Source organism: Malaya genurostris, chromosome 2 (genome assembly GCF_030247185.1).
Source record: "Malaya genurostris strain Urasoe2022 chromosome 2, Malgen_1.1, whole genome shotgun sequence".
NCBI lineage: Eukaryota > Metazoa > Arthropoda > Insecta > Diptera > Culicidae > Malaya > Malaya genurostris.
This window is the reverse complement of record NC_080571.1, coordinates 340,572,157-340,586,758: the sequence shown is the minus strand read 5'-3', so window position 1 is coordinate 340,586,758 and position 14,602 is coordinate 340,572,157. Positions and strand designations below refer to the sequence as shown.

Below are 14,602 nucleotides of genomic sequence, written 5' to 3'. Positions count from 1 at the left end.
GCTATTAGTTAATAAAAACTTCAAAAATTTGACAATTCAGATTTTTGGTACCTATTAAAAACTTGCAAGAATTACCTTGGGCTATGACTAGTCGGGGAACTGACATGCGAGACCAGTGCATTGAACCACCAACGTCTCGCAAATAAATTATGCGATGATTACTGATAAAAAAGCAGTAGTTTCACACATTGCAAGAAAACGATACTGGATTTTGTGGGATATAGATACGATAATAGTATACGAACGATCAATGCGTCTCCTACAAGTCTGAAGGGTTTCATACTTGACAGCTATGTAAAAGTCAGCGCGAACATCCATCAGAATTCTGCGCAGTAATCCTTGACTATAAACGAGAACAAACAGCGACTGGCATCGACCTCTTTTAGCTACAAGTCGCTGAGAAGGTAAGACGTGGTAACAGTGAACCTGATATGCGGAGTGATTCCCTGCAATTCCATTCTCAATTCCCACAGATTCGATTAAAAAAAACATAAGGACAGCCCAAATATTGCTAGTTCATTTTCGACACATTGTGTAAATCTTTACATGTACCAGGCGTCTGGTGCTTTTCAAATGTTATCAAGAGAAAAAAAGTCCAAATGAAGTCATTCGTTGATCTACTTACGTTTGCCGTTTTTTAATTAGGCCTTTGAATCATGTATCGAACGGATTCAAAATACATAAATTATCATTTTAAATTGTGACAAATTCAATAGATCAAATTATAACAAAGTCCATTGTTGAGCCATTTCAAATATGAGGCGTCATATTTACGTTGGACTAGTTTTATGGGAGTTTTTTTTTGTCGTGAATACGACTTACTTTACTATGGGGCGCCTTTTCAAAATTTACCCTCTGAGAGAGTGATAAGTTTTTGATCGTGAATATCTCCTAATTAATATAATTGTCCTACCATTTGCTGAGCAACTGTTTCTGAAACAAGACATACGAGAGCAACATCGAGGACCTGTCGTCTCACTGTTTCCCGTTCTGCGAACAAGAAAAGGAATTTTGGCAACGGGGCTGTCCGTACACCGCTGGCAGTAGCAGGTATAAAATGAAATGTGATGTGAGAAATAGCGTCATTTAAGTTAAAGCAGCTTGTCAGAACGCACGAGACCGGTAGAAAGGCAGCCAAAAAGTCCAGCAAGTCCCATTCAAAGCACCTTTCAGTGCTAAAGATCATCCTAAAGAACTAGTTGAATTTTGTCGCTTTCCTACCATTTTGTGAGCAACTGTTGCCGAAACAAGACACACACGAGAACAATCTCAGATCTCTATATTTCCTACCAAAAGATTCTTCAAGATGGAACTTAAAATAATTTGCATCGTCACTAACACATTCAATTACAAACGGCAATGCGAATTTTTTTCATTGACTGTTAGGAGTAACTATCAGTGAGTACGAACTCTTCAAAATTTCTCTTCAAGGTGAATGTTGATAAGCACGATGGTGAATTAACAATTGGCAAAATTTTTCTGTGTGAGTGCGGTTTTCATTTTTATTTTTTGAAAAAAAAAACAGGACGATGTGAGTAAGAAACATGTAAACATCAACCGTTGAAAGATACCCAGTCGAATCGCGTCCAGGCGCCATTGGGAGCACAATACAACCAAAAACGACTTATCATCAATATTCATTTATACATTGTAGGGTAACAGAGGTATTTTGGACACTTCATATATTTTGGCCCACCTAACAAACTTTATCGATTTCATCGGATTTTATCGATGTTAAGTAACTGATTTTGCATCAATTTGAAGCTAATCACATTAAATTACCTATTGCGGAATGGGTTTTTAAAGATATTGCAATATTTGGTGGATATTTTTATATAGTGGGCCAAAATAAAATCAATCCTAAAGTGGGCCAAAATACCTCTGTTACCCTAGTTGATGCGCCAGCCTATCGTTATTTTGCCTATATAACCAAGATTTAAAAAATCAATTCATAATACTTGATGCAGCCCCTAGGTTAACATCGCAAGGTTTAATAATTACACATTGAGCACTATTCCGATAGCGTGTAAAGATGTGCATAAACCGACAAAGAGTGCGATGAAAATAGGATGTGTGCAATTGAAAGTAATTCGTAAACAATCTCGCTTTTCTTTGTAATTATATTAATTAGCTAGTTTTTAATTCTTTACAAAAAAGTGAAGATAGGTGAAAGCTGAAACTGGCAAAATGTCAGTTTCCACTAAAACCAATACCTGTAGATTTTGTACAAATTCTGGTGAAACTGTCCCATTAAGTGCTTTTTTTGATTTTACCGATGGCAAAACATTGGCAGAAGTTGTTTACGATTTGACACTGGTGACCATATCGCCGGATCACACGGGTCCATTGCAGATTTGCGTCCAAGACTGTCTGCCTCGTTTAACTGATTGCTATATATTTAAACAGCAAATATGTAGAATGGAAAAAGAGAACAGAAGGTTAGGTTAGTGTGATGATTGAGTAACGAGATTTCTAATAAAGCCAAATTTCAGTCATTTCCATGCAGTTGGAATACGAGAAGACGGTATGTCCGAGGACAACTACACAATGGAAGTTTTGATGTCGGATGAAAATTCAGATAATGAATTGGAAGAAAAACTGAATGAAACAAATCTACATCAAATGAAGCAATTGGTTTTGCCTGCTGAAGAACAGATCGTAACTCGCTTCGAGTTCGAAAATTTTGATTACATAGAATATAGAGGTGAATGTTGTTGTGCATGCGAAAAAGTCTTTAGTGATACCAATGAACTGCAGGAACATTCAAAACAACTTCATGGGTCATCGACGAACGTTGACGATACTGACATAGCTTGCCAGATGTGTAAAACGAGTTTCCAAAGTTTAACCGATCTGCAGACGCATATCGACCATTTCGCATCTAAAGAAATTTTTATCTGTAAATTATGTCAGAAATTTTTCCGAAGAAAGGAAGCATTAATGATTCATATGGAAGCTGACAAAGACCACACAATGCTAGCGAATGTTACATTAGAGGAAAATACAGATGAAAGCTACGCACAGGATTTACTAATTGACAATACATCCTTGGGGGATAGAAATACTGAAATTCAGTATGATTCATCTACATCGTCGGATGACAAATCCAGAGATCAGCGTAATTCAAGCCTTCCGGACGAAAAGTGTATTAGCTCTATCGATGATTATGACCAATACCAAATAATTCAACTGGACAGGGCCGAGCGATGCTGCCGTTGTGGAGAATTTTTTGAAACGTATGAAAAGCTGTTACAACATGCCCAACGGAAGCATCATCTTGGTAAAGCATACTCATTTGATCAACCAATGTGTGACGTTTGCTGCGAAAGATTCAAATCTATAGCGGCCCTGAATGCACATAAAACATACTGTAGACAGGTGAAACAGCTGTACTATTGTAAACTATGTCAGACAGTATGTTTACGAAAATTTCTTCTGGTGAAACATTTTCAAACGTCACATCACCAAACAGGACCTCCCGCTAGCTTGTTAATGATTTCCGATCAAAGCGAAAAAGAATTGGTGTCCAATGTCGACATCGAAGGTACAAAGTTTACTCTTGAACATGATGTTCCAGGGTTTCCATGCTGTTTCCTAAAATGTTCCTTCGTTTTTGACACCGAAGCAGAGCTTGATTTTCATGTTGATGAACAGCATGGGCCCCGAAAAGCGATCAATTTAGCAGAGAGAGGCAGCGAGCAAAACATTTGTCGTACATGCCTACGAAGCTTCGGTTCTCGTCAACTGTTGCTTCTTCATCGCAAGCGAACACTGAGAAAGAAACATATCTGCAGTTATTGTGCGGAAGCGTTTATCATACCAAGCCGACTGCGAGAACACGAACTGCTGGTTCACTCTGAAAATACACCGAAACATCCTTGTGACATTTGTTCAAAAATATTTCGAACCCCGAATTTACTGAAAACTCATCGCCTAACGCACTCCCAACAACGGGATTTTTCCTGTGAACTTTGTGGTGCTCAGTTCCGCTTTCGGTTTCAGCTAAAGAAACACATCAACGGGGTTCATCCGACGAGCTTTCCCTACCAGTGTAAGTTTTGCGAAAAAAAGTTCTCCACCAAAGCGAAGTATGACCTACATTTGCGTTCCCACACCGGAGAAAAGCCGTACGCCTGTCGGCATGAGCCATGCGAAAAACGATTTTCTCACGTTACCGATCGTAAGCGACACGAAATGGGCGTTCATACCGGCGAGCGACCATACCGATGTGATCTTTGTGCGGCGGCCTACATCCGGAAACGGGAATTGTTGATACATCAACAGAAACATCAACACATCGTAGCTACAGATTGATTTTTTTCTGTTTCCGATAGTAATTGATAGTGAAAGGCTTTCTCAAAAAGACGCTTATATTTGATTAACGCTGCTATTCGTACTACTGTGTATTATTTGCTGACCAGAAGCATTCTGTTAATGTACCAAATTTAAAATTAAGAAATGTTTTCGCGTACATCGCGTAAGTTCACTGAAAATCGATGGCCTCAATAAAGGAATGGGAAGGTGAGGTTGGATAGTTACTGTTTTTACATGTTTCTGAAATCCTTAAGCGATTCGTTCAACATAATGACATCTGGGTTTTCCTGTTCGAATCTGGTCGGTTCGTGTTCACGTTCGTCATCGCGCCATTCTCCGAAATTTTGCTTCATAACATCCGGTTGTCTGCTTTGTTCCTCTTCCTCTCGCTACGTATTAGAATCCAGATAGAATGCGGCACAAGATACGAATGAGTTTGGGGTAAAATTTTACTATTGTATAACAGTTGATTGGTTTATCAAAATGGTGAAAGTGAAATTAATACGTTGGAATTGAAATCCTTGTAGCTACAGCTACCTACATTGGGATTTATTCACTCACCTGTTTATCACTTTTGGCAAACTTTGTGAACATGTTTGCAAATACTTTCTTCTGTTGATCATTGTAATCTTTGATTTTTTGTTTACAAATCGCCACCTGATTTTGAGCGGCTTTGTTTTCTGGCTCAATCTCTCGAACGGCATTGAAGTCATCGAAGGCCTTTTCAAAATCACCCAACGCCAATTTGGACTGCCCGCGACGGTATAATGCTTTGACGTTTTTGCTGTCGATATTCAAAGCTTCGTTGCACTGCAATCAATCAATCGGATTTATTTCATTCAAACACAATACGAACTCAACTTACCGCAGCTTTGGCTTCGTCATGGTCTTCTAACTTTTGATGGCACAAAGCTTTGTTCAGATGAATCAGAAGTTGAAACTGTTTCGATTCCTGAGTGTCTAAAACGAATATTGACTGTTATTTGAAACTAAAGCATTAAAGTAATCATCTTACTTACCACTACTAGTAAGGAAACCCAATGCTTTTTCGTACATCTTAAGAGCCAGCTTAAACTTACTATCCTTGAAATAGACCGTACCCTTTTCCTTGAACATTTTGGCCTGTTCCATTCGTTGTATGTCATCTAGTTTCCAACTGTCTGGCTCTCGTTCGAACTCAATGAGCGTAACCACATATTCAACGGTGCTATTGGGAGGCACACCAAGCTCAGGTTTTCCATTGACTCCAAAGGCATACTGCGGTTTTATGATCAGCTTGGAAGTTTCTGCTTTGCGAAATTTTTCCAAGGCTATCTCTACCCCGGCAACAATGCCGCTTTCTTCCCCCTCGCCAATCGTAAATTCTACATCTCGTTCCTCGAATATACGTCCGTCATAGCGACCAACTAGATGAATTTTAACCATCCCACCATCATTGGGTGTCTTTTTACCTTCACCAGCCTTCAGAACGAAACGTTCAATGCTTTGGTCCGATTTCGGACTCAAGTCTTCACCCTTCCACCCAAGCATTTCCAGTTCAAAATTTAACGTCGAGTTCGGTGGAATGTTTGGAGGACTTCCGGATGCTCCGTAAGCATAATCCGGTGCACACTTCAGAATGCACTTCTCTCCAAGTCGCATCGTGGCCACTCCCATATCAAAGGCTTTAATGACTGATCCCTGTCCAAGCTTGAACTCGAAGGGCTCATTGCGTTCCCGGCTCGAGTCAAACTGTTTCCCATCCGAGTCCAGCGTGCCAGTATAATGCAATGAAACGTTGCACCCATTGGACGGTGTTTCTTCACCGGATCCTTCGAGTAGAATCTGCTTCTGGACACCACCATCACCGGAGAGATCAATGAAAGCCATGTTCAAATCTTAACACAAGAAGTAGAGCAGGTTACGTATTCGCAGTTCGATCATAAAAACTGAAAAATACTTGCCTGTGAGAATGTCTTTGCGTATTTGATAAATTTGTAGGCAGTATAACAGCTTTTAACTGATAAAATTATCAGCCGCAAAACCACGAAGTTTTTTCAGATGGCAGCTTACACACTTTTCTTGAACTTTGACAGTTTGAAGTAAGAATGCCGCTCTGTTTTTCTCGATTTTCTTCTCACGATGAAGGTTCTGGAAATAAACAGGGTGCTCATACAACACGACGTAAAATACACTGGTGGCGTGATAAGACAGTTTTGGTTGTGTTGGTAATTTTCTCACGAAAATAAGTATGGCTCGCCGGGATTCAAGCATGTAAACATAAACAAACGACCATTTCAGATCGGGATTTCACTTCTAAGTTACTCCAGTTGTCGCGCAGCCTGGCGAATCTTTGGCACTAATTGAAAATCTGGACATTTTTTCTTCAAGGGCTTGCAAAGGTAACGTCGAAATATAGAAAATTGTACACACATCCGATTCTGTTCATTTCGTTGGAGGAAGGATTTGGCGGATCGCACTGTGGTATCTATTACAGTTATTGTGGATAATGGAGTGATTGTGCTGTGGGTGGCATTTCAAATGCAGGTGATGAAAACGATTGAAACATCCCGGAACAAAACACCGCATTTCACTGTCAATATTTTCGCAAACAGAACCAATTCTAAATAATTTCATAAAAGCAACTCCCGGAACGTCATTTGTTTATGTTTTTTCTTATTCACGTCTCTCTGTTATTCCAAAATAAAATGACAACCGCACTAACACATAGAAAAACGTGATCACCAGGGTATTTTACATCGTGCTCATACAAAATAATATTCATCTCGAGAAATATTTCCCATAGTGTACACGCTCCCGGAAAAGTGTTCAATTATTGATCTCATTGGGGGCGACTAGAAAATAATTCGACAGTCCCACGACAAAAGGGCGTAACTGCAAATGACAGGTCCTCTTTGTTTACTTTTTCTTTCACGATTTACCGGATTGATTTTATATTTGATGACATACTCTTCCTAAAACTTTCAAGTCAAAACTATAAGCTTTGGATTTATATTGGAAACTTCCAAGAATTTGCTGTAATGGTTCCGTAATAATCTAAAGAGAAAGTAAACAAAGAGAGGCTCCCATTTGCAGTTAGGCCCTTTTGTCGTGGGACTGTCGAATTAATTTTATTGTACGTAGACAGAAAAATTCAAGGAGCATTCATTTAAAATATCCGTTGAGGGTAAGGAAAAACGATTAAGAAATAACTTTAAAATGATTTCCATACTAGTCATCTTCCGAAGAAGCAAAATTTTTTAAAATTCAAGTATTATTTTTCTCTCTGTATATTCTTATAGTAAAATTTCTGCATGGAATGAAAACTTGAACACTTGACCTGTTTAAAGGATTTTTAACAATCTTTAGTATTGAAATTTGGTATTGCCGCTCAGTAATTATTATTTTGCCGAGATGATTACAGGACTCTCTCGAGATTCAGCAATAAAATTTAAGTGTGTACAAACCAATTCACACCCTCTCATTAATGGTCAATAGAACGGTGTCGACTGTCTTAGTAGCAGAATATTCTGCTACTAAGACAGTCGGACACCGTTCTATTGACCAAATTTCACCATAGACAAACGGGGAGGCATGAGACCACCGCGGATATCTTTTGCACATGGTCTCAAATTTATCATGTTGTATTTGCAGCTGCGATATTCCTTTGGTGACAATTGGTATTCTACGGACAAATGCTCGAGCATTACGTTTACGAGAAAAAATGCCTTATAAATTCGAAAAATTCGGCCAAATTCCACAAAAGGAAAGCAATGCCAACACTTTGCTTTGCTAGATCAAGGATCTTGGTGTTTTTCTTGACGGACAGTAGATATTCAAGCAACATAACAACTACCTTGTTGCTTGAGCTTCTCACTGCTTGGAATTCGTGATAAGGATGCCCGCACATTTTACGAATGCTTACTGCTGGATATGGAATGGATATGGATACGTTGGAATGTTGTTCAGTTGTTTGTAACCCTCTCTACTTCAATTGCACTCATAGAATCGAATCGATTAGTCCGATACCTGTTGTTCCAAGAAACCGCTGTTACTACTGCATATCCACGAGTATCACGGATCACGGCAAGGATGCCAGGTTCACAGTTTAATCTGTGTTTCACAGATTTCTGGAAACGATCACAGATTTTCAGAGATTCTGAAATCAATCAAAGATGAGCACCAAAAAGTACAGAGCGGTTTGAAATAGCGAGACCTTTTATTTTTGCTCGCCAAAATGATTCCGATCAGCTATTGTGGTACGGGAAACGTGCACAAATTTTGCACAGACAGGTTTTTGGCTTGATCACAGATTTTTGAAAAAAATGACCAGGCATCCTTGAAGAGGAGTTGTGTTAGTAGGGATGGGAGAAGATAAGGAATATGTCTTGGTAAACAATGCGATCTCAATCCTTAACAGAAAGCACAGTGCTCGAAATAAATTTTCGAAATTTCAAAAACTCCAGACAGCCGGCATCATTTTTTATTAATTTTTCTACTTTTGTTTCCACGACAAATATACTTATTTGTCGTAAAAACAAATGTGGAAAGTGGTTTTAATTAATATTAATATATCGACCGAATGCTTATAGACCAAAAAATGAACGTATACGCTATGAAAAATTATTTTGAATTTGCTTTCGAATTAATCACCTTCATTCTTGTTTACGGCCCTATGCGATACGTTCGAAAGTATATCAAATTCGTATTCCCGTCTACGCTCGAATAAATTACACTTTTAAACATCGTACATGCATAAAAACAGCGCCCATCCAACTTTAAACTATCAGTTCTGGTACAGATTTGGGTTTTGATTAAAAATCTTTGATATCATTTGTTATTTGACTTGTCTTTATCGCTGATTTTGTATCATCATGCTTGCTTACGTCCGTATCGACTATTCGACGAGCACATGCTTTCAAACGAATGCGAACAAGCTATTCTTGTTTTCACTCGAACGTTCGAACGTGTACGTACGCGATTCCTGTGCAAAAGAAGGATCGGTAGCGCAGGTACTTTTTTTTAGCAAAGCATTTTAAATAGCAGTCCGATCAGTGGTATCGGCGAAAAATATGTTGCAATTTTGTCATGTTTTCGATAGTCTATGTTGTGATTGGTAATACTAGCAACACGGATATGCGGTCAGTTAATAAAGTGAGCTCCCAACTTACACACGTGGTTTTATTTAATCCCAACATTTTGGCGACTTTGGCTGGGATTTGTGATTAAATTCGGGGAGAGTCGATTAAATTTGGTGAGGAAATACTAAATTCGGTTCAACGGTACGATTAGATTCGATCTTCAGCTGATAGCGGCGGAAAAAATCGTGTTTTCTGTGGAATTAAATCCGAAGTAGAAGCGTAGCACCCAGGGTTCGGTGCTATACGAAAAAAAAAGAAGAAGCGAAAACAGTGAACTCGCCTTAGTTGCGTAAAATTGAATATGGAAAAACCTTCGCTGCAACCTTTTGACATATCGGATACTTCATCGATTGGAACACGGTGGAGAAAGTGGAAAAGATCATTGGATCTATTCTTAGATGTAAGTTGTATCGCCTTGCCATCGAGAAAGAAAGCGTATTTACTCCACTATGCAGGACAAGAAGTTCAGGATATATTTTATGACACGGAAGGCAACGATAATCCCCCACCTCCGGGATCGGATGTTCACAAAGAAGCTATCCGGATTCTAGATGAGCATTTCGCTCCATTTGCGAGCGTTCCCTATGATCGGTTTTTGTTTCGGAGCATCAAACAGCAAGACGCCGAGACTGTCGAGAAATTTACTGCCCGACTTCGGGAACAAGGTCGACTGTGTGAATATGGTGCAGCACTTGATATGCGTATTACAGAGCAAATTTTTGATAATTGTCGATCCGAAGAATTGCGAGAAGTCATCCTAAGAAAAAAACTTATGACGGTTGCCGATATTTTGGAACAAGCACGAATAATAGAAACTGTGCAGAGAAACAGAGAACAGATGAAAAGTCCCAACGTGGTCAATGACACTGAAGTCAATCTGGCGAGAATTTCGAAAAAGGATGTATGCTATCGCTGCGGAAACACGGGACACTTCGCGAGCGACAAGCGATGCCCAGCAAAGGATAAAACGTGCGACCGTTGTAATATAGTTGGCCATTTTCATAAAATGTGTAAAACAAAACCCGAAACTCGACGATCTATGATGAAGAAGCACAAGAAGAAGATCTGGCAAATACGTGACAATTCGGATGAATCATCTCCTGTGGAAGACAGTGAATGCGAGACTGACGTAGAAGGAAGCGAAACCGATGTGCAACAAATAAATACAACTGGTGTGAGCCACGATAAGGTAACTTGCTATATAGGCGGCGTTAAGCTGGATTGGATTGTGGACTCGGGTGCCCACGTCAACGTAATCAGTCGCAAGACGTGGTCATTATTGAAAAATCGTGGATGTACGGCAAACAATCGACCAAATCCAAGGAAGTTTTTGCGTGTGTATGGAAATGGCAAGCTTAGAGTGCATAAAGTAATCAAAACTGATATCGCCACTCGTTCGAAGTCCGTTAATCACAAGGTATACGTTGTTGACCTTGAAGATGGTGCTAACTTGCTGTGCAAAAATACTTCAATTGCCCTCGGCATATTGGAGATTCATGGCGAAGTGTTTTCTGTGTCGAACGGAGAATTACCAGTCGGAAAAGTGAAGAATCTTCAGGTGGAAATCAAAATAAACGATAAAGTCACTCCCGTGCAACAACCATGCCGCCGTCTACCGATTCCTTTACAGAGCCTGGTTCAGGACAAGTTAGACGATTTACTGAAACAAGACATTATCGAGCCAGCTCCGTTGAAAATAACCTGGGCGTCACCGTTGGTAGTCACACCTAAAGACGGAGGGCGAAACGTTCGTCTTTGTATAGATATGCGGCAAGCAAACAAAGCTATTATTCCAGAGCGCCATCCTTTGCCGACGTTCGAGGAGATAATGCCACATCTCGAAGGGGCAAAAATATTCAGCAAGATCGATCTCATAAAGGCCTTCCACCAGATTGAATTGGCCCCCGCGTCCAGGGAGATTACAACGTTTGTTACACCAAACGCCTACTACAGGTACAAAAGATTGATGTTCGGCATGAGCTGCGCGGCGGAGATCTTCCAACGCGAAATAGAACGCATTCTGAAAGGCTTACCAGGCACCAAAGTGTTCATCGATGACATACTGGTTTTCGGAGCTACGAAGGACGAACACGACAGGAGAGTCCTTGCAGTAATGACCAGGCTGAAAAAGCATGGCCTCACAGTTAATATGGAAAAATGCGAAATTGGTCAACATTCTGTGAATTTTATGGGACACACGTTATCCGAGAGCGGGATTCTTCCCATGAACGACAAAATAAGCGCGATAAAGTCTTTTCGTCGACCACGTAATGCGGTAGAAATGCGAAGCTTTTTAGGGCTGGCAAACTATGTGGGAAGATTTATCCCAAACTTATCCACGATCTCTTCCCCTCTTCGGGAAATGACTCTAAAAGGTTCTAAATTCCGTTGGACAGACGAAAGTGAACAATCTTTTGACAGGATAAAAACAGCGTTATCAAATCCCAAACACTTGGGATATTACAGCCCTACTTATCCTACCACATTGATAACGGATGCGAGCGACTGCGGATTGGGTGCTGTGTTACTCCAGACTATAAACAAAATGCCACGAGTCATTAGCTATGCGAGCAAGAGCCTTTCCGCCACAGAAAAAAAATACTCAACATTAGATAAAGAGGCTCTGGCTATCGTGTGGGCGGCCGAGCGTTTTCAGATGTATCTAAAAGGCCTCGAATTTATCATCATGACTGACCATAAGCCGCTGTTGAATATTTTCAACGAAAAGTCGACACCGAATCAACGTCAAGAATGGTGGATTCTAAGAATGCAATCATTTCGATATAAAATTACTCACGTGCCCGGTAAAATTAATATCGCCGACCCGTTGTCTCGGCTCTCCGAAGTTCTGCGAGAAAACACATTTGATAGGCGAACTGAAAAAGAGTTATACTCCATTGTTCAAATTAATAAACCGCCCGCGGTAACAATGAACGAGATGATCATGTATTCTCAGGATGACAAGGAGATTCAAGAAGTAAAACGTGCTCTCCATAACGATATATGGAATGATGTAAAAAGGTACATGCCGTTCAAGTCCGAGCTGTGCTTCGCGGGAGAGGTGCTGCTGAGAAAAAACCGCGTTGTTGTTCCAAGTAATCTGCGAGAAACGGTCTTGTCGCTGGCCCATTGCGGTCACCCTGGCCGTGAGAAGATGAAAAGAAGACTTCGTGTAGCAGTTTGGTGGCCGGGCATAGACGCGCAGGCCGAGCAAAAGTGCAAAGAGTGTTTTGATTGCCAACTAGTAGCACCGTTTGATAAACCAGAACCCATGCGCATAAGAGAATTACCGTCTGCTCCCTGGGTACATTTAGCTGGCGATTTCCTCGGACCACTTCCAAATGGTAATTATTTGTTTGTATTGATCGATCTATACAGTCGTTATGTGCTCGCTGAGCCTATGAAACGGACTACCTCCAGCGACGTCATTCGTGTCCTGAAGCAGAACTTCACTAAGCTGGGATTGCCATACGCACTCACGTTCGATAATGCAAAAAACTTCTCGAGTCAGGAGTTAAAAGATTACTGTGTAGACCGTGGTATAAAACTGCTGCACACTACACCGTATTGGCCGAGTGCAAACGGGGAAGTTGAGAGGCAGAACCGATCGTTTCTTAAAGTACTGAAAATTAGCAGGCAACAAGGAACTGATTGGAAGGAAGCACTCCAGGAATACTTGTACATGTATGCGGTAACGCCGCATTCGGTAACAGGTGTATCTCCCGCACAGCTGATGTTCGGAAGACGTTTTCGTGATGTAATTCCTCATGTTCATGATGCCTGGGACGACGGTGAGTTGAGAGATCGCGATCTATTAGCAAAATGTCACGCAAAGGAGATCAGGGATAAGCGAGTCGGTGCCAAGGAATCCACAGTTACTGTTGGTGACACAGTATTAATGAAAAACACGACACTACAGGACAAACTCGCATCGAAGTTTTTACCGACTCCAGCAAAAATCGTTAGTCGTTGTTCAAACAGTCTAACCCTTGAAACACCAGATGGACAAAGTTACAAAAGAAACACATCTCATGTGAAACCATTTGTAAACACTGCAAAACAGAGAGAAACACGCTACGGGGTCACGGAAATTACACAACCAGATAATCAGTCCGTAGCGGCATCAACGAAAAACAACATTCTAACACCCGTACGTCAATCTGTACAAGAAGAAAAAGTCCAAGGTAAAATTGAGTTACGACCAAGACGAGAAGTAAGGGCTCCCAAATGGTTTAATGATTACACACCGTAAAATTAAATAATAATTTCATTTCTATGCATTTATTATATGGATTCTGCGACTTTTAATAAAATAAGGAAGATATGTTGTGATTGGTAATACTAGCAACACGGATATGCGGTCAGTTAATAAAGTGAGCTCCCAACTTACACACGTGGTTTTATTTAATCCCAACAGTCTACATATTTATTACATTGGTAAATTCATGCATTTGATATAAAATAAAGCATGTTTACCATTGACGTATTTTCCATTAAGCATCTAATAGATGTGAAATTTGAAGCGTGAAAACTTGAAACCGCGCATATATTCAAAGGCTCGCCAGAAAAAAACAGCAATTTACTATGACTGCTATGCTTTCTAAATGTTTTATGCAAAACACAAATTTATGATTTGATTGCACATCACCTTTAGATTCGAAAATAAATTTGTTGGAAATCGGTTACACTTTTTTCAATGTGTTCGAACGGTTGATTCGCAACATTAAACTGACGAATCGAATCCACGGCATTTCATCTATTCGTCCGTAAACAATTTGGGGCTTTTCGTTCGTACGAATGATGTTTGAATACACGTACGTTCGAGACTAAACTGGCATACATTCTAGCGTTTCGCATATAGTTAATCACAAGAAATAGAGTGATTTCATCAAGACGTAGCACTTATTTGAAGAAGTTTACTGATATTTGAATATTTTGTGACAAACGAGTCGCGTTCGAATTCATTCGAGTGAAAACAAGTTCCTTTGCCGTCTTCTATCACCAATAGCTAAGGAAATCGTACGGCCGTACCAAGCGGGATTTACTGGAGCCCGCGCCACTACTGATCACATATTCGCGATAAGACAAGTACTCCAGAAGTGTCGTGAATACAACGTACCCACGCATCACCTATCCATTGACTTCGAAGCGGCATACGACACAATCGA

The 14,602-nt window shown here is 40.2% G+C and overlaps 3 protein-coding genes across 4 annotated transcripts in view; 2 read left to right on the top strand and 1 right to left on the bottom strand.

The window, feature by feature from the left end:
- The window catches only part of LOC131429366 (uncharacterized), a 28,893-nt gene extending 24,568 nt beyond the window's left edge, over positions 1–4,325 (top strand). The window contains exons 7-8 of the mRNA XM_058593442.1: positions 2,167–2,438; positions 2,493–4,325. Of these exons, the coding sequence (XP_058449425.1) occupies positions 2,167–2,438; positions 2,493–4,314 (2,094 nt within the window). The 3' untranslated portion in view covers positions 4,315–4,325. The remainder of the gene's footprint in view (positions 1–2,166; positions 2,439–2,492) is intronic.
- A 60-nt stretch (positions 4,326–4,385) lies between these two features.
- On the bottom strand, positions 4,386–6,443 carry LOC131431806 (FK506-binding protein 59). 2 transcript variants are annotated; one of them, XM_058597703.1, is made up of 5 exons: positions 6,258–6,438; positions 5,334–6,191; positions 5,180–5,274; positions 4,876–5,124; positions 4,386–4,703 (listed from the first exon to the last, which is right to left on the bottom strand). In XM_058597703.1, exons 2-5 carry the CDS (start codon positions 6,181–6,183, stop codon positions 4,545–4,547), a joined length of 1,353 nt encoding a protein of 450 aa, XP_058453686.1. In that variant the 5' UTR covers positions 6,184–6,191; positions 6,258–6,438; the 3' UTR covers positions 4,386–4,544. The 2 variants fall into 2 exon arrangements, with proteins under 2 accessions (XP_058453686.1, XP_058453687.1); XM_058597704.1 differs by having other exon boundaries at positions 4,632–4,766; positions 6,258–6,443.
- Positions 6,444–9,735: 3,292 nt separating this feature from the next.
- LOC131429365 (uncharacterized protein K02A2.6-like) lies at positions 9,736–13,686 on the top strand. The gene has a single exon (XM_058593441.1). It carries the CDS (start codon positions 9,736–9,738, stop codon positions 13,684–13,686), a length of 3,951 nt encoding a protein of 1,316 aa, XP_058449424.1.
- The last annotated feature ends 916 nt before the right edge of the window (positions 13,687–14,602 follow it).